Here is a 25,511-nt window from a genome sequence, read left to right as displayed (position 1 = left end):
TGGGAGGTTCCAGCACACCCACGAACGACCCTAACAGGGCAAGTGCTCGAGAAAATTAGGTGGATTTTCCTTTGCAATTTATTTCACATACATTCCGAATAATGTATGTCAGTTGTAAAAATGAAATCAATGAAAAGGCCATCAGGAATAAGCATGCATTTTAAAAGTCGATTGTTTTGTTGTTTTTATTCCCATTAACAGCAACTGCAGGAAATCTCAAACATTCATCATCAGAGGCTTGACATTAAAAAATAAATAAGTAAGAAAGCTCCTCATCTTCAATGTCATAGGTGAAATATACACAGCTAATAGTTCACAGAGAAATTATTGAAACTTGAGCCGGTTTAAAAATTTCTTTTGTTCAGACAATTTTTTTTTTGTCCAGTGGAGAGCTCTGATGAAGGCTGGAATGACAGCTGGAAACGTCCGCAAGCTAAGAGAAAAAAATATGTATCTGAACAAAAGAAATCTAAACCCTGGTATTTAAATTAAAAAAAAAAAAGACAAGATGAACGTTTTTGTGCTGGGAAACAAGAGCGGTCAGTGGTCATGAAAGCACATCTCCATTTTGTTCTTATTTCAGTTCAATGGGGCTTTACAAGTTTAGGTAACAGAGCCACTTTAATAAATACAGGTATGCTAGCACTGCTGTTAGGTGTGATGCTTTCTTTTAATAAGCCTACATGGCACAAGCCAAAACAAACCCTTTCCTTTAAAATAAAAAAAAAAAAAAAACAGCAGCAAAACCGTGTCCGATTTTACTTCGCGTGTCGCACTTTACTACATGTCACACCGCAAGCTCCAATGTTAGATCTTTTAGGTGCTCAACTTGAAACACTACATTCAATAAAACCTTGAAGGGATCGGCGAACATCCTAATGTTTGACTTTATGTCTTAACATCTGCGGTTACATTTCAACTCAACAGAATGGCTATAAAGATAGGGCAGATTCTTCTAATAAATAACTCAACAGCATTATACGATGGGGCGGATCAACAACAACATACGTGAGAGTTGTGTGCTGGGGGAAAAGAGGCAACTATGAATTGTGCGTGTTTGCTCAAAGCCACCGCACACCTGTGTCGGGATGCACAAGCGGCCGATAGGACGTGCTGAGGTAAACCCAGAAGAGGCTGTGACTAATAAAAACATGCTCGTGAGCCCTGTCGTAGTTGAGCGCCGCTCAGTTGTACGCTTCTCTGGATACAATCAGAGGCCAAGCATGAATAAGGCAGCCTTTAAAAATACTCAATACAATAACCCGTTACCACTCCTAAGACGGAAGGGTGGATTCAACATAAATATTTCCTCGAAACACAACAAGCTAAAAACATACACAAACCATAGAGTGGATTCTTTTAAATATGACCCACAAAAAAAGCTCTCAATAAATTATTATCACATTGAAATTAATCAAAACCCTTCTTCAAAATCTCAAATGGAAAAAAGTATCAGGACAAAACTTAAAAAAAAATATTAAAGAAGGAAAAAAAGAAAATTAGTCATTTAGTGCATTGAAAAAAAATGAATGACCAAGAATAAATTCATTTTATTGGGGGAATAAAGTTATCAATATGAGGAGAAAAAGTTGTATTTCGAGAATAAAGCCAGAAAAGTTGCCATGTTACAGGCCAAAAAAGCCGCAATGCTCCAAGAATAAAGTTGTTTTTTTGACTAAAGGCGTAATGTTGATTTTGATTTTTTTAAATTAAGTTATAAGGTTGGAAAATGTACCCTTTTAGAGGAATAATATTCAAGAATAAAATTAGAACGGGAATGGGGGAAAAAAGTAATAAAAGTACAGTAATAAAAGTCATTTTTCAAGAATCAACTTCAAAGTTAAGAAAAATGACAATATCACAACCATCGGAGCGTGTTTGCTCAAAGCCACCGCACACCTGTGTCGGGATGCACAAGCGGCCGATAGGACGTGCTGAGGTAAACCCAGAAGAGGCTGTGACTAATAAAAACATGCTCGTGAGCCCTGTCGTAGTTGAGCGCCGCTCAGTTGTACGCTTCTCTGGATACAATCAGAGGCCAAGCATGAATAAGGCAGCCTTTAAAAATACTCAATACAATAACCCGTTACCACTCCTAAGACGGAAGGGTGGATTCAACATAAATATTTCCTCGAAACACAACAAGCTAAAAACATACACAAACCATAGAGTGGATTCTTTTAAATATGACCCACAAAAAAAGCTCTCAATAAATTATTATCACATTGAAATTAATCAAAACCCTTCTTCAAAATCTCAAATGGAAAAAAGTATCAGGACAAAACTTAAAAAAAAATATTAAAGAAGGAAAAAAAGAAAATTAGTCATTTAGTGCATTGAAAAAAAATGAATGACCAAGAATAAATTCATTTTATTGGGGGAATAAAGTTATCAATATGAGGAGAAAAAGTTGTATTTCGAGAATAAAGCCAGAAAAGTTGCCATGTTACAGGCCAAAAAAGCCGCAATGCTCCAAGAATAAAGTTGTTTTTTTGACTAAAGGCGTAATGTTGATTTTGATTTTTTTAAATTAAGTTATAAGGTTGGAAAATGTACCCTTTTAGAGGAATAATATTCAAGAATAAAATTAGAACGGGAATGGGGGAAAAAAGTAATAAAAGTACAGTAATAAAAGTCATTTTTCAAGAATCAACTTCAAAGTTAAGAAAAATGACAATATCACAACAATCGGAAAATAATTTCCAAATCATGAGAATAAAATTAGATTCGGGGTTGTGTGTTCAAGATTGAAGTTGAAATGTTTGACAAAAAGAAAAAAAAAAAAAACAGACTTCATTAAAAAAAAAAAAGTTGTGTTATTGTTAAATAAGTTAGATCCATTGCAACATGTTTATTTAATCTAAAAAATTCCTACATCTGGACAAGCTATCGTGTTAATTTGGGAAAAAAACACTCATCGCTGGTCACATTTATCCTTTCAAGTATCTCATAAAAATTCAACCTCATTCTTGAATTGTTATGGGTTTATTTTTGAACTCCTACTTTTCGGCTCATTTTGCAAACCTTGATTTATTTTTGTTTCTACTCGGTGTGGCCCATCTTGTGTGCACACTCATATGTACAAGGAAATAAAAGCGACGGTCTATATTTACAAACACACGGCAGTCCCTGATGGTTTAAGGCCAAAGTGCTCGTGATGCAGATCCCACCCACATCACGTGTAAGCTGCTGCCTCAACTTTAGTGTTCCTCAGCTTGTACAATAATACTCAAGGCCTTTGCTCTAATGTCATTAACATTCACACATAGAAAAAAAAATCAGCTAACCTCAGCATTAAGAGCAAAAGAAGCTTAAACCTCAGCCCCTTTTTCGACAGTTTGTGGGTTCCTCTTGAAAAAGAAATATGTTTTTATATACATACACCAGTTCATGGGATTCCAGCGCAGTCGTTGGCAAGGCTTCTAGTGACACCTTCCCATCCCAACAAGACTTGACAAGTAGGTTGGGGGATTCTCTGTTCAGATGCAGATTTGTGGCTGGTTCCTCCTGGGTCGGGTCAGAGCATGCCGAAGCCCTCGCTGCCCTCGCTGATGGCCAGTTTCAGCATCTTGTGCAGCTCCTCGTACGAGTCGTAGGTGGGCAGGCACAGCTGGTTGAAACTGCATACGGGAGAAACATCTGTGTTGGAGCACTTGCACAATCTTAACAACATGGAGAACTGCACTGTATCATATGAAATCTGCTATTTCTAATCTTTCCCTGGCCACATGATGAGTGGGAGAGAGGGGGACATCATTACTGTACTAAGCAATGTCTTAAGAAATCACAGTTTCACTTAATTGGTCCAAAAACAATTATTTCCTCAAAATCTGTCTTCATTCATCTACTGTATGTATGCCAGTGACAGGCAGAAGGTCGTACAGATGAGGAGGGCCAAGATTGTTGAATTGCCATGAATGCGTATAAAACAATTTTTAATTGAATTCAATATGGAGCGGGAAGCCAATAGAATTGTGGTAAAAATTCTAAAAAGTAGAAGGTTGGGACAAAGCACTTGTGAGAGTACATTCCAATGAACTACGGACGTAAACTTTACTTATCCAGGTGTGCCCATCTTAGATCTCATTAGATTGTGTGGGTGCACCTAAAGTCCATGATGGGGAAAAAAAAAGCACTAAATATTTTCAATGGTTAGAATCAATCAAAAGTTATTGTATTCCCCACTGACCAGGTGTGTGCGGTGGGCAGGGTGCTGTGTGTCGGCGCAGCGATGATCTGGAAAGAGGGACACAGGGTATTGAAGCCTCCGGGGGGCAGCTGGGAGGAGCCGGTGGTGAATTGCAGGAGGCGAGCCAGCTCCTCTTGGGTGAAGCTTGACACCACCGCCCAGAACCACTTCATCACCTGCGTGTGTCAAAGCGTACATTGATCATCTCTATTGGGCTGCAGCAGACGAGGCGACAACAGTGCAAGACGGCGGCTGACCTTCTCCCGGAAATGCCACGATCCACCCACGATCACAGCGTGGGCCTTGAAGTCCTGCACATTTATGTCGCCGGTGCCACACATCAGCAGCTGAAAACAAACGAACAAAATATAGACTTTCAAACAAGGCTTTTGAATGAGAAGCAAGTGTCCGAGCTTCCAACAACACTGCAGCTCAAGTTGCTCTTTGCCAAGCTAGCTAAGTGATGGGTGTGAGAGCAATATTATTTTAATGTATCCCCACTGTGACAACAATACACTCTAAATTGTCCCTAGGTGTGAGTGTGAGCGCATGTGGTTGTTCGTGCCCTGCGATTGGCCTGCAACCGATTCAGGGTGTCCCCTGTCTACTGCCCGAAGACATCTGGGATAGGCTCCGGCATGCCCGCGACCCTCGTGAGGATAAAGCGGGTCAGAAAATCGATGGCTGGATGTGACAACAACAGGGCCAGCATGTGAATAGCATTATGAGATGCATATTTTCTGACATGGGCAACGTTCCCCAAACATGTGCATGCAATTCAATAAAAACTTGCTTTTCAACAATACATCCCCTTTCAATCTCAAAATCACTGCAATATAAATACATACCTCCAACTCGTTCTCATCAAATATGGCAAGCAGGTTTTCTGGAACCAATTCATTCAAACCTGCGATAGACATTGGAAAAAATTACACTCATTCGGTGCACATTCCCCCTGATCTCAGAGATGATGCATTGGGGGTAGAGGGGTGGGCTGATGGCAGGAAGCATTTTCATACCTTTCAGAAAGTGTTCCACCTCATCTCTCACCTGACTGGCCAGCCTGTATTGGGCCAGCAGGTTGAGATAATGCATCTTGTTTTCATTGGTAACTGCAATGTGGGCTCCCCCTGAGATCAACTCCACCACCTGTGGCAGAAACAAACACTGAAAACAGTAGCCAACGTTCAGTGACAGTATCTATCTCTCCCTCTTTCTATGATAGAATGGGAGAGAAGGTAGAACAGTTAAATTCATCAATTCATTTTCATTTACGCTTAAGCTCAAACTCCAAACAGCAATCTTAGAACACGGATTCAATTTACATGTCAGGCAAAACGTGCTCGCCACTGTGCTGCCTTGCCTTGCTTCTGAATTGTTATAGAATGCTAAGCTACAGTGATCCAACATCATGGGAAACATCAGCGCCAGCATTTGGAATAATGAGGTTCATGCCAAACTAACAACATGTTTTCCTCTTTGGTTTGCTTTGCTGGTTGCTGTCCCCTGTGAAAAAGATGTCATGGATTAAAAATAATGAAAATACAATGTGTCGAGGGGGGAATGGGCTCACCTTTTCCAGCTGGCCGGACTTGTTGTACTTCTCCTCGGCAAACACCAGATCCATTTCGCTCACGTCATTGTTCAAGATGAAACACACTTTGGTCTTGTAGAACTCCTGGTCATCCGTCTCAAAGTACTGCGCGTGTGGAGGAGGACATGAAACGTTTAAATCAACATTTTGGCTCCTGATTGGTGATTGCATCTGCTTTTGAAATGCATTGGCTCAGGATAAAGAGCAGGTTTGTTTTCTGTGGCTATATAAACAAGGTAGGGCACATCAAGTTTCTGTGCTCTGCCCGAAATATTTCTGGGGAGGGTGCAGAACAGCTGGCGACCAAGACATAAACAAGTAGAACAGGTGCAAAGGTTGCTTGTGTTTCATACCTTGTAATTCATCCTTAGACCGATGATTTGGGCCAAGAAAGAGCGCGTGAAGCGAGCTCGGACCAGCTGTTTGTAGGCCCCGCCAAGCGCAGACTCGTACAGGCACTTCCCAACCACGCGGCCAGCGAACTCATATATTTTCAGTCGCAAGTGCGGCGGTCGGTCGGCATTCGGGTGTACCTGAATGACAAGCGTTAGCTTGGCGTGGTTTTTTTTAAGGTTAAAAAAAAGTTGTAATTGTGTCTAGAATAATGGTAAAGTGTCGTGTAATCTTGTCTACGTTAGGATGGAGGCGAGTTTAGCCCAGGTTGTTTGTGGAAGAAGTTACAAGAACCACATCTTTTCGCTCTTCTGAGTGGCTATTGAAAAGAAATTAATCACCTATAAGCCATTTATTTGAAAGATTTATGTTGTGGGATGAGTTCGAAATTGTGTAAAAATATTGTGACATAATAGTTTGCGGTATATTTTCAGTTGAACCCCTGATGCAGGCAATTCCAAAACCTTTAGTGGAGGTGTCACTTAATTGTGTTTCGCTGTTTGTGGCAGGCTTGGTCCTTATTCCCAATAGTTAACTGCACGTAATAACTAACTATGATGACTTGATCCTGAGAAATTCTTTTTTTATGTTCCTCTTAAGAGTGCAATGATGGGTACAAAGATATCAAAACAATTGCATTTCAACACAATTTAGTTAACAGTTTATTTCGAAACCCAATTCAAATTTTCATTTGAAAGAAAACGTACTTTGTCAATCATTTCTTCAAAACACTTGAGTCAGTATTCTATGTTGTAAGCCTTTTTTTTTTTTTTTTTTAATAAAGTAATGGCTGTTGCCTCTTTGGTTTCATTCAATATAAAGTGAATGAGGGAGGGGTGTTATAAAGTGGAGGTACAGAACGTGTTTTGAAAGATAGTTCTGGGAAATTTACATTAATGCTGAGCCACACATTTAAACAGCGCACAAAGGAAATCAGTAAATATATTTTATAAGTGGATGCAACTCACCAGGCCCTGGTTGTTATCACTGAAGCGGGTGAATAACTGGTTGGAGGTGTCAAAGAGGGTCTTGCATATCAACTCAAACCATTCCCTGCGGGGGCCTCCCCAGTCCAGAGCTGCAGAGCAACATCCAAATGTTACTCTGGTATTCCAGCAAAATGCGGCAATTATTTAGTCGAAAACTGACTGTTAAGATTTACCTTCCTCGTCTTGAAAGATCACCTCAAAGTTTTTACTCCAATCTGACACTGAGAAGTTCCGCGTTGCCTTTAGGGACTGAAAGAATGATAGGAAGATAGAATTTTCACAATGAGCTGGTAAAATAACCTTGTCTAAATAACCTTGTCGAATCCTGGATACAAAAACCACTCACTGAATCGAGAATGGAGTGCCGGGTGATTTTTAGGCAGGTCTTGGTACGAGGTCGCTTGGAGTGAATATGCCTGAGTTCACGTTGAAAGAAGTTCACCTTGTCCTGAAATGTTTCTGAGCCACCTGCGGACACATTAACAATTAGAAAACAGCTAGCTAACGAGAGCAATGTATGTTCTTGACTGGAAAAACAAACCTATGTTTTTGTGGAGAAAGCGAATGAAGGTAGCGGCCATGATGTTCCTTTCTTTGCAACTGAGCTCCACGGGTGGCTGTATTCCATCATCGACCACGAGCGTTAGGTATTTGTGAACAGGGTCAGGACCGTGGTAGCTAAACTGAAGGAAGGGAAATTGGACCAGTGACCACGTGTCAATATCAAGGCCTGGGGGCCAAATCCTACTTTCTGAAGCAAATATAGTGTGTGTACCGTTTATTGTTATATGAGTTTCTTTTCAATCGGCCAGAAAATCTATGCCAAAAGTTTCATCATCTTTTTAACATAATTTCAACAATAATTGTACACTTTAATATTTGCATGGCAAAATTTTGCATGTCTTGATTTCAAATTCACTTTGTTTTTAACTGTATTGTATAATAATCAGTCCCAGGGCCAATTGTGTATCCTCCACAGTCATAATGGCCGTTCTGAAAAACCCACTGATGCCAGCGATCAACATGATATTGACACTCTCCGAATGGAAAGTAATTACATCTAAGGTAGGTGAAGTCTAAGGCTGAAAAAAAAACCCTACATTTTCTATTTACCTTTGTTCCAGGACAAACTCGAAAGGTGAAAAGGCGCCACGGAATAATTTTCAGGTAAAACTCCTTCACAGATAGTTGCTGTTTAAAAAAAACAAAAAACAAACAAACAAAAAAAGATATATCCGCATAAACATCATGTACTGTTCTAAATGATTTCAATCAAGTTGTCGGCTCGGTCAATGCACTTACCTTTGGCGATATGTAACAATAGACCTTTTTTGGTTTCTTGACTTTCTCAGATTGGCCCTCCACAGGAGAGTCATGCTCGTCCTCCTCCTCGCCCATGGACGGCCTCCTCTGCGGTGCCAGCAAAGACGAGGCAGGTAGTTGCCACGGGGAGCTGCTGTAGTTCCCGTTGCTGTAGAGGTACGCCTCAAAGTAGATGCTGTTGCCCGGCGTGGACACATTCTTCTCCACGTAGGCCTTCTCATTCTCTACGAGACAAGGAAAAGTTGCAGCACGCTTGATCGACCGTGCAGGAAATGGCTCATCAATTATTTATTTACAAATTATTTCTTTTGAAAAATACATCTGAATTCTATTTTTGAATGCCAAAAGATACTAAGGAAAGTTAGGTATATTTGGCGATATTAATGTGACAAACTTAAGATGTGCATAACAAGTTGTCGCGTTCACTAATACTCAAATATACAGAAATACCAATTCTTGAGGCATTCAATAAATGGCTGAAAAGCATTGGCAACTGTGGCTCTCCTTTCCCAAATGCAAGGGCATTACAGGAAGGAAGTACATGTACTTAAAAAAAAGTAATAAATAAAAATTATACAACAATCACTAGTGTGACCCGCAAATTTCCACAACAGATCAACGTTCCAGAAAAAAAAATCGTGAGAGCGTAGAGGGGCCACGCTATGAGACTAGCTTTATAGCTGGAGAACACAATGAAGTCAAGCTTTACTCACCATTGAGAACAATAATGTCAAATTCCCCATTGCTGAGTGGCTGATCCAGGTAGGCAATGCGGGCCCTGAAGCAGCCGGTCTTCCACAGGGTCAGTTTCATCAGAACCTGACACTGCTGCTTGTTGAGGGAGACCGTCTTACTGTAGTAGCCCTCCGTGCTGTCATCATCCACTGTGCCCAGCTGCACAAAATAATGCATGCATAAAAGAGCGATTCAGAAACCAAAATATAACAGCAGTGTTGGGAGCTTTCTAAACGCTTATCAATAGAAGACGCTCCCTTACAGAGTGCACGTGGATGCTGTAGTTGGCCTCATCTGTGAGTGATGTGGAGTTACTGGTAGGGTTTCCATATTCATCTCGAGGCTCAATCTGCAGAGTGTGCTGCTGGCTGTGTGTTAACACCAGCGTCGAGAAATGGTAGGCTATCTTAGTCTTGGATGGAACGACTGTACCTGAAGTGGGGCAAAAAAAAAAAAAAAAAAAAGATGGTCATAGGAGAAAATGCAAGAAGTTGAAATAGATTCAAGAGAAAAGAATCCATTAAAACCAACCTGGCTGGAAGATTTTATAGTAAGGGCTGTAGGCCACGTTGAGGCCACCAAGCTTGACAGCGACCTCGTAGCGGCCAGCCTTGCGCACGGTAAAAGTTACTTTAACCACGTTTGACTCCGGTTCTTGTAAGACTTCCTGTGTAACAGGGATATCTAGAGCCAATTCAATGTGGGTGATGTTGACTCTCAACCCCACTGGCCGATGGGCTGGGAAAGGCTGGCCGTTCTTATAGAAGAGCTGAGAAGAAGAAAGGAAATAGCAGATCAGGACATCACTTGGACATCACACTGAGTAAGAAGTCTAACTGGGAGATATGGCCACACAAAAATAAGTTTTCATATGTTTAGCAATTGCTTTCCCATTGTTGATATAAAAAAACAAATGACAATGACACTCAAAATGGCAGGGTTTTTTTCTCCCTTTATTTCAATGTGTATTCCACTCGCGCTGTCTGTTTCTTAGCAAGAATGAAAGTCAGCAACTGCTTATTCGAGAAACAAAAACAAAAAACTAGAGGGGTCAGAAAAGACATCCATCTAAATATTAGTCACCTAACCCTACTGACAAAATCTCACATTTTTAACCCAAGGACAGATCATTACTTGGACTCTGAAGCTCATCGTCTGCCCCACTTCTTGTGGCTCCTTCCAATCCCAGGACACCTTGCAGGAGCGTGGATCCAAATAGTTGCCCCGCACATAATCGTAGATGCTGCGGTCGCCACGGCGGCCTGGATCCTCATGCTGCAGGAAGCTGACAACCCTGGCTGCAAGCTCACACAGGAACTTGATGGTGAAGACAAATGCAATGATGGAAACAGTAATTCCACCTGCCAGATGAGGTGAGACACAGAGGAGGAAATTACAACTAGAACATGCTTTTAGGAATGTATAGTAGAACCCCCCCCCCCACCAGTTTTTAAATACTTGACAAGGAATTAAAAAAAAAACATTACTCAAGTAAAGCAAATAGAGAATGATGTTTAGCAGTTTGGATTATTGCCATCTCAGCTACTTTGTCAAGGTCAGAGATGTGTCTGTATTATATAGTTAGTTATAGCAGCACATAATACTCCAACAAAATGGACGGTAGAGATAACAATGGTTCACAGCAGCAAAAAAGAAAAAAGTACAAATTTGTTGACCAGTGTAACTGACTTTGCACCAAAAGTTTACCCCAGAAAACAAAATCAAGGTTGTGTTTTCATGAAATTCAATTTCTTGGACTCTTCCCCCCCCCCCCCCTCCAAGAGACGTGTCAGTGCAGATGATGATAAAAGTAAAGTCATTCAGTCCCACCCAGTATCGAGCAAACCAAAAAGCCATTTCCTGTCATTACAAAACATGCTGCCTTAAAATGAATCCTTTAATCAGCCTGGCAGTGAGGTTACAATGTTCAACTTCATTGGAGTACACAGAAAAGCAAAACTGTGTTACTGGTGTCCTTTCAAAAATTCATTCTAACTCTGTGTACTCAATAAAAAATACGAGAAAGAAAGCCACAAAATCAAAATCAAACAATTAGCTTAGGGGACAAAAACTTACAACATGAGATTGCTATCTTACAAGAGAAAAGTGGATTGTATTTTCACCAAAGTCAAGTCTGGCAATCATTTCTACTGCAGACTATTTCCTTCATAGTTTTCTCTCGCCAAGATTTTGGAAATATTCTGAAACAATTAAAATTCTCAAAGTGGAAATGCCGCAGTCTTCAGCTTATGTCCACCAGACAACACCAAGTACTGTTTGCTCAAGCAGAAGTTGTTACGTCAGAACTCAGGTGTGCAATCTAAACTCACCAATCACGTAAAACATGAGGTCCCTTATCAAGAAGCACAGCGCCACAGTACAGCCAAATAGGAGTGCCCCCGCTGCAAAAGACATAATGTCATCGTTACAAGAGTTTTGGGGGTTCAGTGTAGAGTGCTCAACACGCACGAGCACCCACCCAATTTGTTACCAATAAAAAAACACAAGTGAGACAATTTGGCATTCATGCATAAAGGCTCGCACTGTGGTTTGCTGGAGTCCTAAAGCTTTTACAGACTGACAGATATCAATTACTTCATTTCTCATGTGCTGCAGCTTTTTGAGATCTTTTGGCCGACTTCATTTTTGTCAGATGGGTTCTATGTAGTTGATTTCTTCACTGAACAGGTGTGGAGGAAATCAGGTATTAAATGGGTCACGAAATTATTATTATTATTTAGATTGAAATGTCCAAAAAAGTAAGCATTACCATAGCGTTTGGGTGTGCACACGGTAGTTACATTTAACTGGCAGTAGGATTATCAGGGGGTTCTTGGGAAGAAAAAAGTCTGTCTCGGCGCCTCAAAATTTTGATAACTCCTCCTCTGCATTATGGAAGACAGAACTATTAACCAATGGGTGAGTACGTTTTACTTTTGTTTTCGCTGAAACCGAAGCTATTTAAAGTCTCATTGTAATTGTACGTCAATTTGGAATGTTAAAATGTGAAACGGGATATTAACTCATTCAGTAACAGCCAATTCTAGACCCTTTTTTTATTACCCTAAGTCTTGGAAAAATTGAAAAAAAAAAGTATCTGGGGTTGAATATGTCTTTGGGAGTGAATGACTTAAAAGCTTTATGATGGTGACAGTACAGCATTGAATAAATTAATCTTTGCTACTTAAAAAAAAAAAAAAATTAATAAAATGATTCTGTTCAATTTTGGCGATTCCAATGTGGTATGCAACCATGGTGGGCAGCCGAAGCTCGTGAATAGATTAGTTCACCATCTCACCGATTGACCACTTCTCATTCAGACGCCTTTCAGCAAGACTGTGCACGAGCTGGATCTCGTAGTCCTGGTCCCGACTCCTCCGTGAGGTCTGGAGGATCTTGATGCCTGTCGACAACTTGATGTAGTCTTCGTAATAGTACCCCCAGGCAGCTAAGGAGAGGTGCAGCTGACTGTCAAACTGTGACAGGTCATCCAGATTCATATAACCCAAAGTCTTTAGCCTGCAGTGGATAAGAAATATAAGATACAATTATCAATTTTATACACAAATATTAGCAATGCCCCAATTCAGCAGGACCACTAAAAATATTTGACATCACTCAACCTGCATATAATCTCCTTTTTATTACATCCACTGTGGTGTTGTTGCGGTAACTGGAAGGTGGCATTGTGTTGACATTATAAACATTTTATTTAACTTAAAAATTCGACTTTTCTGAACAATACCACTTTATCTACTTAACATTACAACGATAAAGATGTACTTTTTTCTGTGTGGCCCTAATACTCCTTGATAGTGCTTTGGGAATGAAATTAAGAAACACTCTAGCAAATAAACAAACGTGTTTTTATTTTCATGTAAATAGTGGTTTGATTACTTAATTGATTTTGATTACTTAATTCTGTGTTTCGCAACCTTTATGAAAAACTTTTCCTTGGTTAGAAGGGATGTTTTGAATCCAACCAGAATTCGTTGTGTGCCGTCAACTCGATTAGGAAACGAGGATTTTGGGTGGGAGTCCAAGCTCGACTGTTCTCGGTCTGGATTTTTGTAAAATCAATTTCCGCAACCTAGGGTCCGGTGCGACGTTTTTTTTTTCTTCGTGATGAACGTGATTCTTCGTTTGAACGATGTGACATATTCTAAAAAATATGGTACTTGTTAAAACATGTTCAGCTTCTTTTTACTTATTGGATGAATAACTGAACAAACAAATAAATCGCAATCAATAAGAATTATGATCTGAGAGTAATTATGCTTTTTCATTTTTTCATGGGTGAAATCTAACATTGGTTAATATAAAAGGTCAACAAAAATGTGGAATAATGTATTAGCCATTCATGAACTAAAATGCAATTGCTGAAATTATAGATATAAATTAAGTACAAAAGTCTCAAGAACATGGCTGCATTGACTTTTAATTTCCAGTTTCATCACTGTAACAAATGAATATTTTTTTCCTATCAGTTTCATTTACTTCCCTGAGTAGATATCTACAATACATCGTGAAACGACCAGCTGTATTCAGTAGAATTCCGATAAACTTACGTTTTGTAAAAGTGTCCAAGGTTCTGAGAACAAAGCCACTCTTGGAAGGCAAAGTCTCGGAGCAGCCGAATATGAGCCTCAGCGATTTCCCTCCAGCTCTGTTGTTCCTTCACCACCTCTTCCAAGCGACTCAGTACACTCAGACTCAGCTCCTCCAGTGTCTGCACATCTAAAAGAGCACCATATGAAAATCCTCAGGGAAGAAGCCAGGAAATGCACAATTTCACATATTAAATCAAGTCTTCCCTTGAGGGACACGAAGAAAAGGCTATTTTATTCTTCTAAAATGTTAACAAGTTATGTCATCATCGTTCAAAGTCGAGTATCTGTACAGAATAAACAAACACATGATAAGCAGAAATTTGTGCTAAGCCTCGGGAAGGAGGCTGTTTGTGGGGACATTTTTTTTTTCTTCAAGGGGTCAAACCACTTTTTGTATTCATAGTCATAATCTTATTTTCCCCATTTCGAATCCTCAGGCGGGTAGAGCCTATCACAGCTGGCTTACATGGTAACGTTTAATGGGCTCTGACTATTGTAGCACTTTTCTACCTTCGGTACTCAAAGCGCTCTACACTGTTTCCTCATTTTCCACACAATGCAGCATCACGAGCAACTGGCTCAGTGTTTTGCTCAAGGACACTTGGACAAAGTCGCAATGGCCAGGGATTGAACCTCTGGTTAGGAGACGACCACTCTACCACTGAGCCATTCCGCCCGTTTAAGGTACATAGAAACAAGACAATAATTCACAGCGTCACTGAGTGGCAAATAATTCCAAATTCCCGCGCCGTCTGAATGGAACTCAGACGAGTGAATCAGTATACCATCAGTGACTCCATACTACATTTTAAAATCAAGAGACAATCACACAAATGTTTTCCACCAAATCAGAGGGTGCATGTAAATGTTGTGGGGCTTTTAAGGACAGTTCTTCCGAGGTTTTATTTGTTTTTAGAATTGCTATGCAGGCCTGATCAAACTCGCTCATGAACCTTACAACGGCCCACAGGCTGTTGATGCCCACGGCTGACTTAACCCTTCATACATCATCAGTTTTTGGAAATATTTTGCTTTTTCCAAGTTAGAATTTATCTGTGATGCTAATGACAGGTCATGGCTTATTTGAACATATACCAAGGCAAATTATTTTCAACCTTTTCTTGGGGTACTACCATTTTTGTCCAGACCTGGTCCATGAGGGGTTTTTTTTGGTTGTTTGTTTGTTTTACTAGTTCTATTGAACCACAATTTAAAATCAATGTCTGATTGTCATTGATTACATTTCATCACTTTTGTCAGATTCAAATTGTGACGACTGTGGGGATTTATTTCATTAAGAGAGGGTGAACAACAATTTTGTCCACGTGTGTATCTGTTTAAAATTGGGGAATGTTTTTTGGGGAAAACCTGTGTATAAAAAAGAAAATTTGAAAATGTTATTAATTACTACCAATCCTGACAAGAAAAAAAGCATGCTTGAAAGTTAAACTGCCAATTCCTGATCAAAATGATGTCTGCATTAAAGAACTTCATGAGACCATGTGATTGTTGTTGCAACAAATACGCAAGCACTGTATATGACATATCATATTAATAGGACAATTGCCACTCACTGACCTTCAAATAAATGCTTGTATTGAGAAAGACTGTGTCCTCGTAGCCATTCCTCAATCTGACCGTCTTTGCCTTTCTTCCAGCGCACTTCCCAGAAGAAGATCCACAGTGCGGAGCAGATGAGAAAGGTCAGGAAGAAGCGGCGGTCCATCAGACCATAGTGCCCCTGACTATCTAATTTCCTGACAAAAATAATATCATGACTGACCCACAAAGCACGTTGAGTATTGTAACAGCCCAGTAGTGATTTTTAGTAAACGCTTCTCTCTCAACATCCTAAAACCATTTCCAAGAAACTCGTGTTGTGATTGGTTAAACTACAGGGATATTAATATTAATGACACACCCTCAGTGACTAACCAGTCTAATGAGAGAATAACATTAGCGCTACAATGAAAACTGCATTAAATGCAGGACAGGTTCCTGAGAACGATCACAACTCTTGTTTGCCACAAGTTCCGTGACCATATGGAGGAAATTAGCTGATTAACCTCCACAAATTGCAACAGAATGAGCACAGGTGCTTGTGATGTCACAAATCGCTTACATGACGTGTAATAGGTCATTCTTAGACAATATTTTACAAGGGAATAGTTCAGTTTAAACACTCGGCTTTTGTGACTTTCCAAAATAGATGCAAATAAGGCACATAAATAGATAATTACGATTGGCTGAAGCGTGGAAAAAGGGTAGCTTTAATGCTAACAACAGTGTTGAATTGACAAATAAGTCAACAGAAGACACAGATACTTACAAAGAAGCGCATCGTATGCATAATCGAAAACATTTACAGCCTTCTACCTAGGTGCATCGACAATTTAAAAAATAATAACATTTTACCTCGGATATTTCTCGCATCACCACAACGCAGTCTGTGTACCTAACAACCGGAACATACGCATAGCGTGTCGATGCTTGATGACGTCATCAGTCCTGGTGCGACGCACGAGGACAGTGTAGCGTACCTTAACCAGATCGTAAAAGCGCTTAAATAATCGTTTTCAAGAATGGTAAGTACACGATATATACATGTGTATGACATGCATAATGTTGCTAGAATTTTGTCTGCTCTTTTCTTTACGTTCGTAAGTTTTAATTGGACGCCAAAGCCTTGACAGACAAGTCTTCGAGCTAACCCTGCTAGCCTAGCCTGCCCATAGTGCAGCGTATGCTATCTTTAATAAAAAGGAATACATAACAAGCATCTTATGGTCGTGCATTCACGAGAATAATGTCGAAATACTACGACAATATAGTCGTGGACGTACGAAAAAAAGATTCTGCGCTACGAGGAAAAAGTCGTACCATACGAGAATAAAAATTGGTCAGAACACGAGCATACGTTTACCTGCCAAATTATACACGTTATTAAGCGTAGGTTGACATTTTTGTGATGTACACGAAAAATAATTATATTTTGCCAATCTAACGCCATCATTAATGGTAACCGTTTAACGGGGTTGTTTTTGCACTCGCGGAACTCATTCCTTGCCCCTTGTTTGGCCCTTTTTAGCATACAGTACTGTATTACCTTGGCGTGTGTGTATATTTGTATGGTCTTGTTTTTCTGATGTGTATATTGTATTTCTTTGTCTGAACTTTGAGTCCGTTACAAAGCAATTTATTAAATTATTAATCAAATCAGAAGTAGAATCTTTAATAAATATATAATTCGAGGCAAATCCCCAGAACTCGCAGCTGTTCTCAAATTTGTATTGACATTCAGTCGTTAAAATTCAAACTTTATTCTTGAAACATAGCACATTTTTACTTTCAAAAGTAGGACTTTTTCATGCTGGAAAAATAAAATGTGACTTTAACACAATGCTTCCATATAAAAATCTAATACATGTTTTTCCCTTATCATATTATGCTTGATTTCTTATAACATGGCATCCTTTTTTTTTAAGAAAAAGTAGTCAAACATTTTTTTTTTTGTACTTTCTTCCTAATACTCGTAATACTTTCGAAGTAAAGAACATTTGTTAGTTTAGGCTAAAGTCCCCTTTTTTATCACAATTAAATTACATGAGTTCAGTGTGTTTGATATTCTGTGTTTTTATTAGAGCTGCTGGATTTTCAAAAGTAATCTAATTGCAGCTTTTTTATTTCATGTGATTTAATGTGTATTTCAACAACATTACAGCTGAAATTAAAATGCATTGTGTACTGTCGTCTCCTACTAGTGAACACTTCAATTTATATCTGTTGTGATTTTTTTTGTTTGCTCGTGTAGCCGAAGCAGAAAACCAAAAAGTTTGCTGTCATGAAACGGATGATCAATTTGAAAGATCAACGAATGTGAGTTATAGTTTGTTTTCAGTCGCCCTGACTGTTATTAGTTTGAATTTTGAAGACACACCTTTTTGTCTTGCAGAAAAGAGAAAGATCGCTCCAAAGCCAAAGAAAAAAAGAAAAAGGACCCTTCAGAGCTGAAGGAGAGAGAAGTGTAGGTGTCCAGTTTAATTTGTCCTATGAATTGGGCAGTAGTTGGTGGCTGTTTGATTTGATTGCTCTTATCTGTTTCTGCAGGCCCAAGTACGCATCTTGTCTGTTCTTTCAGTACAACACTCAGCTTGGTCCACCGTACCACATTCTAGTCGACACCAATTTCATCAACTTCTCCATCAAGGCCAAACTGGACATTGTTCAGTCTATGATGGACTGCCTATATGCCAAATGTAAGCGTTATTGTCAAATTTTGGTAGTTCTATTGTGGAGATTTATTCACAACAGTTGTTATTTTTGCTCCAATCCAGGTATCCCTTACATAACCGACTGTGTAATGGCTGAAATTGAAAAACTTGGAATGAAATACAGAGTTGCGCTCAGGTACAAGCAGCTTCCTCTTACACGAGCAATTCATACACACATGGCTGAATTTCAACATCTTCATCCTTTTTTTAACGTGAGAGACCCCACACGTTTACCTTTACATTGTGTCTTTCCTGCTCTTATTGTACATGGTGTATTCATGATGATCAACACTGCACCACACATGACGATATCGAGACTGACGATCGTGAGTCTCCTCCTGTTAACCTGATGTCTGTTGTAGTACAAAGACTGACCTGTGAGAGGCAGCATGTTGCCACAGGGTATCAAAACCTCTGGAAATATACAAAGAAGAAATGGAAGAAGCCATGTTGTTAGCTTTTCTGGTCACCACCTCTTCTTCTTGTCAGTGACTTGGTAGACATGTACAACCATTCAACACAACCAATTGCTCCTCGATTGGTGTTCAGCAACAGTGTTAGTTAGCTTCATATTTGGCTTTCGTTTCATTTCATGTCACAACTCTGTGTCCAACACACTTGAAGATTTGCTTTGGTTGATGGTGAACAGGTTTCACTTTTGCAATTTTCATCCTCACCATTTTCCAAGTACATTAGGGAGCAAAAATGCGCCACACATTGTATAATCTGGCTTTTGTTGACTTTGACCAGAAGGGTGCATAAATTCGACCTTATTAAGTGATATTTTTCTCCTTCTGGTTGCAGGATAGCAAAGGATCCAAGATTTGAGCGTTTACCTTGCACACACACAGGAACATATGCTGATGACTGTCTGGTCCAAAGGGTAACACAGGTAATAATATCCATGTATCTTTATAAGCACCTGCCTGCAGTTGTTTGGAATAAGAGCTCTTATGCTATCAGAACAACATATTTTAGGTAGTTACCGATGTGAAAACAGTTTCATAATATTTCTGCAGCACAAGTGTTACATCCTGGCTACTGTGGATAGAGATTTAAAGCGACGGGTAAGAAAGATCCCTGGAGTGCCCATTATGTACATCTCAAACCACAGGTAAAATAAGTCGACGGCTGCGCCTCATACGACTCCCAAATACAATTACGCTAACTTTTTTTTTTTTTAAACAGGTACAACATTGAAAGGATGCCAGATGATTACGGTGCTCCAAGGTTTTAGTTATTTATACAAATGTGCTATCCTTGTAAATATACATTTTCTTTTGTGAACATTACAATTCTTCAGTGGTTTGAACATCCACTACGTTTCTGTCAAAAAAATTGGACAGCAGTTGATTGTGGTGTTTCATTAAAACCCTTCTGTGCTGATTTTTTTTTTTTGCAACACAGGCCCAAACGTACCATTGCATACGTTGCTTTGAAGTGTAATATCAGTCATTTCTGAATTATTATTTTTTTTACTTGCGACCACTCAAAATGTTCAGTGGCATCAGACCTATCCATACATATATAGTTTTTATTTATTTATTTTAGATGCCCTCTATGGACAATAAAAGCAATATTGTGCTATGGGTAAAAGTAACTATCATCTGCATATTCAAGGATTCAACCTGGTTGGTCCCCTCGTTGCCATGCAAGACTCTAAAGTGCCTTAGCATAGTTGAGGTGTTATTATTATAACTAAGCACCTTGGAACACACCAGACACTTCACCTAAAAGTATTCAGAAAAGAACAATGTGAATTGTATGTGTTGTCACATTTTATTTTCTTTCATTATTGGAATCTGTTAAATCGTAATTGCAGTGCATTACCTAGGTGAGATCTGCTCAAAGTACTGTACTCCCAAACAGGGGAAAATCTCCTCTTTCTTGCTGGTTCCATCGCAAAAAAATAGCTCGTTGAATCAAATGCCAAAAAAAAGTAGCGCAATAAGGGATCCGAAACCACAAAAGGTGAAGGGGAATCCATAGCGTTTCTTTGTCGCTTTTATTTCGAACTACACTCAAACATATCGTATCATTTCCTGAATCAGTCACGTGATACACCCGCTTTGCGGGGCCTCAAGTCACAACTGACGTCATCAACACGCGCATCGACTCCCAGTTCATGAACCACTGATCTACATGGCGCACGCTTCAGGCATTCGACCGAGGAGCACATCAATCATAAGCCGTTATGAAGTTTGCCTTTTCGACTGACTCTGCATCCGAGGAAGAGGATGGTGGCTCGGATCCTGATGCTTTGAGCACCACGGGTGACGAAGATTTAGACTATGATCTATGTGATGACTCGGAGGAGGAGGACGACGACGACGTTGAGGAGGAAGGCATGGAGGAAGACGAGGGCGCGGGTGCGGAGGAGGTCAGCGAGTGGCTGTCTAAAAACAAAAAAATATTGTGGTCTTCAACAAATGAGGTGAGCATGATTTACGTGCCAGCCACAATACCCCCGCCCGGACCAACCCATTTTGCTGTGGCCCGGATCAGAAGCCCTTTGAATGCTTTTGATTTGTTTTTTACCGACCAAATTTTGAGCCACATCGTCAAGATGACGAACCTTCAAGGGCAGCGCACGACAAATCACTGGAAGAACACAACGACGGAGGAGCTGCGCACATTTATCGGGCTGCTGATCCTGGCAGGAGTGTATCGATCGCGGCATGAAGCCACTTTTAGCCTTTGGGAAAAAAAACAGGACGCCCGATCTTCGCTGAGACAATGACCCACCATCGTTTCAAGCAATTAAACGCAAAACTAACATTTGATGACCAGCTTGCCAGGCCACAGCGCCACGCCCGAAACAAGCTGGCGCCGATCAGCGACGTGTGGGAGATGTGGAGCCACCTGCACAGCAAAATGTTCAAATTGGGAAGGGATGTTTGCGTCGATGAACAACTGGTCTCCTTTCGAGGCCGCTGCTCATTTCGGCAATACATCCCTTCTAAGCCGGCCAAATACGGAATCAAAATTTGGACTCTGTGCGATGCAGCCACCGCATACGCGTGGAAGATGGAGATTTATACGGGGGAAGCTGCAGGAGCGCCAAGGGAAACTAACCAGGGGATGAATGCGGTCCTCAGGCTGTGCGACATGCTAGAGGGACACGTCGTGACAGCGGACAATTTTTTTACGTCCTACCCCCTCGCGCAGGAGTTGATCAAGCGGAAGATGGCACTGGTGGGAACACTCAGGAAAAATAAAATGGAAATTCCGCCAAATCTCCTGGACCGCAATCGACCACTGCTGTCGAGCAAGTTTGCCTTCACACGTTACATAACCTTGGTGTCATACATTCCCAAAAAAAACAAAACCGTACTGCTGTTGAGCTCAAAGCACAGAGACACCGAGGTGGATGATGGGCCCAAGAAAAAACCCACCATCATCCTCGACTACAACAAGAGTAAAGGCGCAGTAGATCACCTGGACCAGGTAACCACAGGTTTTGTCTTTGTCAAAACTTTGCACCAAAGCTTCTTGTCGTCTGACATCTGTGGGTTTTTTTTTGTGTGTGTGTAATTGAAGGCATGTGGCACATACTCATCCCGCCTCCGGGCAACGAGGTGGCCCATGCGTGTGTTCTACCACATGTTGGACGTTTCCTGCTTCAACGCGTACATACTATACACAGACGTGGAGCCTAGGTGGAACCAGGGCAAACTGCACAAGCGTCGGCTCTTCCTGGAGGAAGTTGGGGCAGCACTTCTTTCAGCGGATCCCAAGCAGGCATGTGCAGCAGAAGAAAGTGCAGCAAAAAGTGACTCACCACGCAAAAGACGTAAATGTAGATTTTGTGTTGAAAAGGTGACACGTGCTTCACAACTCTGTGGCAAATGCACAACACCCATCTGCCACAAGCACACGCGGAGAAGATGCCCTAAATGTTGAAATTTGAGTGTTGGTGTTCAAAGTTCAATTGTAGTTCTGGTTTTGTTTGTTGGTGTGTGTTTGATGTTCAGTAAATTCTGTTCGTTCTAAATTCTTCTAGTTGTGCCTTTTTCACCCTTTCATGGTTAACTTAAAGCTCTAACTGAATATTCTAATTTCAATGTGTTTTTTATATATATTGAAGGGACTTTCATTCATAGTATACACTTTAGTATTGCTGCATCGCGGTTTTTCATACAGTCACAAAATACTTGCTGTTGTTCCAGTGCTGTTTTCATGGTTGTAGATGATTCGGGTGGAGGATTGGAATGCGTGACTGCAAATAATGAGGTTTTCCTGAGTGTAAATGAGAGAGACTGTTTGCATTTGAGTGTGATTGAGGAAGAGGGGGTGCCACGAGCAAAGGGGAAACGCCGGTTGGACCCCTGGACTAGAGATCACAATAGGCACTCAAAATGGCCCCACAGCAAGATGACCGCTTCCAACAATAAAAGACGGCCAAATGTCGGAGACCATATACTGTACACATGAAAGGAAGATTCACAATAGGACAATCCACACCTAGTCTGATCGATGCCGTTGATAACACCTGGACTGTCCTCGCAGACTACTTGTCTATGCCTCAACACACACACACACTAAGAGACACTCCTTTTTGGGGAATTGTATTAAAAGTGGGTCAAAGGAAAGGCGTCTTGGTCACTCTGCCTCGCTACCTTCGCGGTTAAGAGAAGTTGATGACCCAGAGCTCTGTTTAGAATAATTGTCTTGACCTATGCTCTATTAGACTATTTGTTAGGGATTAAATACTTTTCTGTGTTACTGACTCAAAAGACGTGTGCATTTGGTCATTCCTGAGCCTATCAACGAGCACCCCGGAAGTCTGCCAAGGTATCCGATTATTGGTCAGATAGTGTGGTGGAAATTCAACAACACCCGTGAGTCTTCTAGTGTTAACACTTAGAGTCCCGGCTTTTCCCCAAAAGCCGGGACTCTTAAGTCTACCATTTCCCAAAAAGGTGTGTGTGTGTTGAGGCATAGACAAGTAGTCTGCGAGCACAGTGGAGACTAAAGTCTCCCTCTTCGGAGTCTAAATGCTACAGTTACAGTCCTTCCCTGGTCCAGAAATGGTTCCATTAATTTCAGAACAACATTCTCTGACAGCCTCTTTCCCGTTGGACAAGTGGATGGCATTACACATGTATTTAGTGTCCAGCTCCGCTGCAATCCAAAATTTGATTCCAAACTTGACAGGCTTGGATGCCATGTATTGCAGAAAGGGGCAGCGAACCTTTGACGGAAACAACTGCTCATCCACAGTGACATGCTGTCCTGGACTGTAGGATGATATACAGTTCTGAACGAACTTCTGCCAGATTTCTGATATTGCAGCGAATCTGTCATTTTGTATGCGTTCCCTGCAGGTGTCCTTGTTGTCAAAGCGGAGGTACCGCTTTATTTCATAAAAGCGATTACTTGACATAATGGGTTTGATATCAGGGGTACCAAACATATTGGCCCACATGTCTCGCTTGGGACCTATGTAACCCATTGCCACTCTTCAAAGAAGGATTGCGAGGAACGCCATCAGCTCGTGGACAGTCATCTGCCAGTTGGTTCTGTGGCTCTCGCGGACTGTGTGTTCTCTGATGCTCAGCAATATGTTTACATCCACCAAACACAAGAAGCTTTGAAGGTGACTTGTGATTTTTCGTCTCACTGACTCTGTTGGCCTTCCAGATCCGTTGAAGGCAGTTTGTGGGGTTTCAGCAGCAATCAAGTCTCCAACTTTCCATTGGAACCAAACAGTGCCATCTTTCGCCCTCTCTGCGGATCCAGGCGGTGTGCCAACATGACCAACTTTTTGTTTTTTACTTTGAGGAGGGTTGCCATACATTGTGTCTTCCTCTTCATCAGATGAGGCTAGTCGGTGCTCAAGTCATTGAAAGGGTATTGTGCAGGACAGCTGAGTCTTTGTTAGTTCGTAAGTACCCACTCGTTAATGGGGACTTAAGAATACAATGGAAAGTAATTAGGGGTGTGACACATATTTGGTTTCTGTGGGGGGAAACAGAGTTGAGACTAAAGTCTCCCTCTTGGGAGTCTAAATGAGGCACTTTCGAGTCTTGCATGGCAACGAGGAGACCAACCAGGTTGAACTGGCTCAGGTAGGCCATTTATATTCATAGCCCCACACTACACTGTATGGTTTTTGTTTGTGTTGTTTTATAACTCTGACATGTAATTTAATTTAGCTGAGAAGGTTGACTTGGCTGAGCTGTTGGTGAATATGGTAATTGAGGATTCCCAGCCGTTTTCCTTGGTGGACGGCAGTGGATTCAAAAAGCTTATGAAAGCTTTAGCTCCTTCCGATGTTCTACCTACACGGCAGGTATGTATGTCACAACATGAAGCACGATACTATCGGATTAACCATTTCAATATTTTTCAATTCAATAAATTAGACTTTTTTTTAGACTTTGAAAGCCATGGTGGGAAAAAAAGGTACAAGGAAACCAAGATTAAAACAAAAGCCATTGTGGCTAAAGCAGCTACATGTAGTTTGACATCAGATTTGTGGACTTCCATCAATACTAATGCCGATCGAGCTGTGACATGTCATTTCATTGATGAAACCACGTCTCTCCAATCTGTTGTACTGGGGGTGCAACATTTCCCTGATAAATGCTTGGGAGCAAAATGGACACTGAAGTGAAAGCTGGAAAGAAGCGGGTGTGTGAGAACTCCCAACAACCAATCAGCGCAGAGCGCAGGCAAGGAAGCATCTTTGATACGCCCGTAGCGTGCATTCAAAGAGTGCACTGTGCACGCTCGGGCAGACACACATACACCCTGAATATTCATACCCACACACAATCACATGGTAAGTGTAACGGAGTGAAACATTAAGTTTATTAAATTATGACGAAAAAGACGCAACAGCGCACAGTATGGCACTAGCTTCCCGCCATAGCTCAGGCAGAGCTGACAAGGAAGTCGCATGTTTTGTCCGAGACCCCAATGCAACTGCAACTTCACCTATCCCTCCTGCCATACTGTGTTGTATAGTATTAAAAGAAAGAAAAAGCCACGTCCACGTGTCTGGTGTTATTGAGGCGGCAGCGACGTGGAGCTCAAGACAGTCACAATTGTGACCCCCATCACATAAGTACTGCTATCTTAGTAAAACGCCTATTGTCAAATCTTCTCTTTCTCGCATACATGCGCGCGCACACACTCATCACATACATACTCACGTGCACGCGAGGCCAAGGACCAGCTCGAGGAACACATCCCTGCTCATCACATACATACTCACGTGCACATCACTGGTACAGGATTGTGTTCACACAGACCAGCAGGCCTGAGCTTTCGATCCCAACCCTGCTTTATTGTTTCGGTATCAGAATGGTGACAGCGCAAGCACATACGTCAGCTCAAGCAAAAATTACAATTAGCTCTCTAGTGTCATCTGGTGTATTATGACGTTATGACTCTCAAGTC

The 25,511-nt window shown here is 41.0% G+C and overlaps 2 protein-coding genes across 6 annotated transcripts; one reads left to right on the top strand and one right to left on the bottom strand.

Annotated features, from left to right (window-relative positions):
* Positions 1-170: 170 nt before the first annotated feature.
* Positions 171-25,424, bottom strand: arel1 (apoptosis resistant E3 ubiquitin protein ligase 1). Of its 4 annotated transcripts, XM_019887151.1 has the most exons (24): positions 25,327-25,424; positions 18,480-18,518; positions 15,412-15,590; positions 13,792-13,960; positions 12,522-12,742; positions 11,554-11,625; positions 10,358-10,584; positions 9,755-9,992; positions 9,486-9,655; positions 9,202-9,382; positions 8,468-8,712; positions 8,279-8,356; positions 7,707-7,848; positions 7,512-7,633; positions 7,339-7,414; positions 7,145-7,254; positions 6,137-6,316; positions 5,763-5,888; positions 5,209-5,338; positions 5,038-5,096; positions 4,447-4,536; positions 4,190-4,365; positions 1,900-3,620; positions 171-1,078 (listed from the first exon to the last, which is right to left on the bottom strand). In XM_019887151.1, the coding sequence occupies exons 1-23, from the start codon at positions 25,332-25,334 to the stop codon at positions 3,518-3,520; spliced, it is 3,141 nt and encodes a 1,046-aa protein (XP_019742710.1). In that variant the 5' UTR covers positions 25,335-25,424; the 3' UTR covers positions 171-1,078; positions 1,900-3,517. The 4 variants fall into 4 exon arrangements, with proteins under 4 accessions (XP_019742710.1, XP_019742711.1, XP_019742712.1 ...); XM_019887152.1 differs by lacking the exon at positions 25,327-25,424 and having other exon boundaries at positions 18,480-18,902; XM_019887153.1 differs by lacking the exons at positions 18,480-18,518; positions 25,327-25,424 and adding an exon at positions 16,249-16,328.
* Positions 16,330-19,493, top strand: fcf1 (FCF1 rRNA-processing protein). Of its 2 annotated transcripts, none has more exons than XM_019887163.1 (8): positions 16,330-16,418; positions 17,645-17,709; positions 17,786-17,857; positions 17,941-18,089; positions 18,168-18,240; positions 18,909-18,996; positions 19,124-19,218; positions 19,293-19,493. In XM_019887163.1, exons 1-8 carry the CDS (start codon positions 16,416-16,418, stop codon positions 19,339-19,341), a joined length of 594 nt encoding a protein of 197 aa, XP_019742722.1. In that variant the 5' UTR covers positions 16,330-16,415; the 3' UTR covers positions 19,342-19,493. The 2 variants fall into 2 exon arrangements, with proteins under 2 accessions (XP_019742722.1, XP_019742723.1); XM_019887164.1 differs by lacking the exon at positions 16,330-16,418 and adding an exon at positions 16,455-16,569.
* Positions 25,425-25,511: the final 87 nt, after the last annotated feature.

Source organism: Hippocampus comes, unplaced genomic scaffold (genome assembly GCF_001891065.2).
Source record: "Hippocampus comes isolate QL1 unplaced genomic scaffold, H_comes_QL1_v1.1 scaffold176, whole genome shotgun sequence".
Classification (NCBI taxonomy): domain Eukaryota; kingdom Metazoa; phylum Chordata; class Actinopteri; order Syngnathiformes; family Syngnathidae; genus Hippocampus; species Hippocampus comes.
Note: the sequence above shows the minus strand (reverse complement) of the source record. Positions and strands in the feature narration are given on the sequence as shown.

Excerpts from the sequence above, each read along its gene's own strand:
- arel1 (XM_019887152.1), bottom strand. The coding sequence starts at position 18,553 with ATGGCTTCTTCCATTTCTTCTTTGTATATTTCCAGAGGTTTTGATACC. Across the intron at positions 9,383-9,485 it reads ACAGCATCCACGTGCACTCT|CTGGGCACAGTGGATGATGA; the intron begins GTAAGGGAGCGT and ends TATTTTGTGCAG. Across the intron at positions 8,357-8,467 it reads ATTGTTACATATCGCCAAAG|CAACTATCTGTGAAGGAGTT; the intron begins GTAAGTGCATTG and ends TTTTTTAAACAG.
- fcf1 (XM_019887163.1), top strand. Across the intron at positions 17,710-17,785 it reads AATTTGAAAGATCAACGAAT|AAAAGAGAAAGATCGCTCCA; the intron begins GTGAGTTATAGT and ends TTTGTCTTGCAG. Across the intron at positions 18,090-18,167 it reads GGACTGCCTATATGCCAAAT|GTATCCCTTACATAACCGAC; the intron begins GTAAGCGTTATT and ends GCTCCAATCCAG.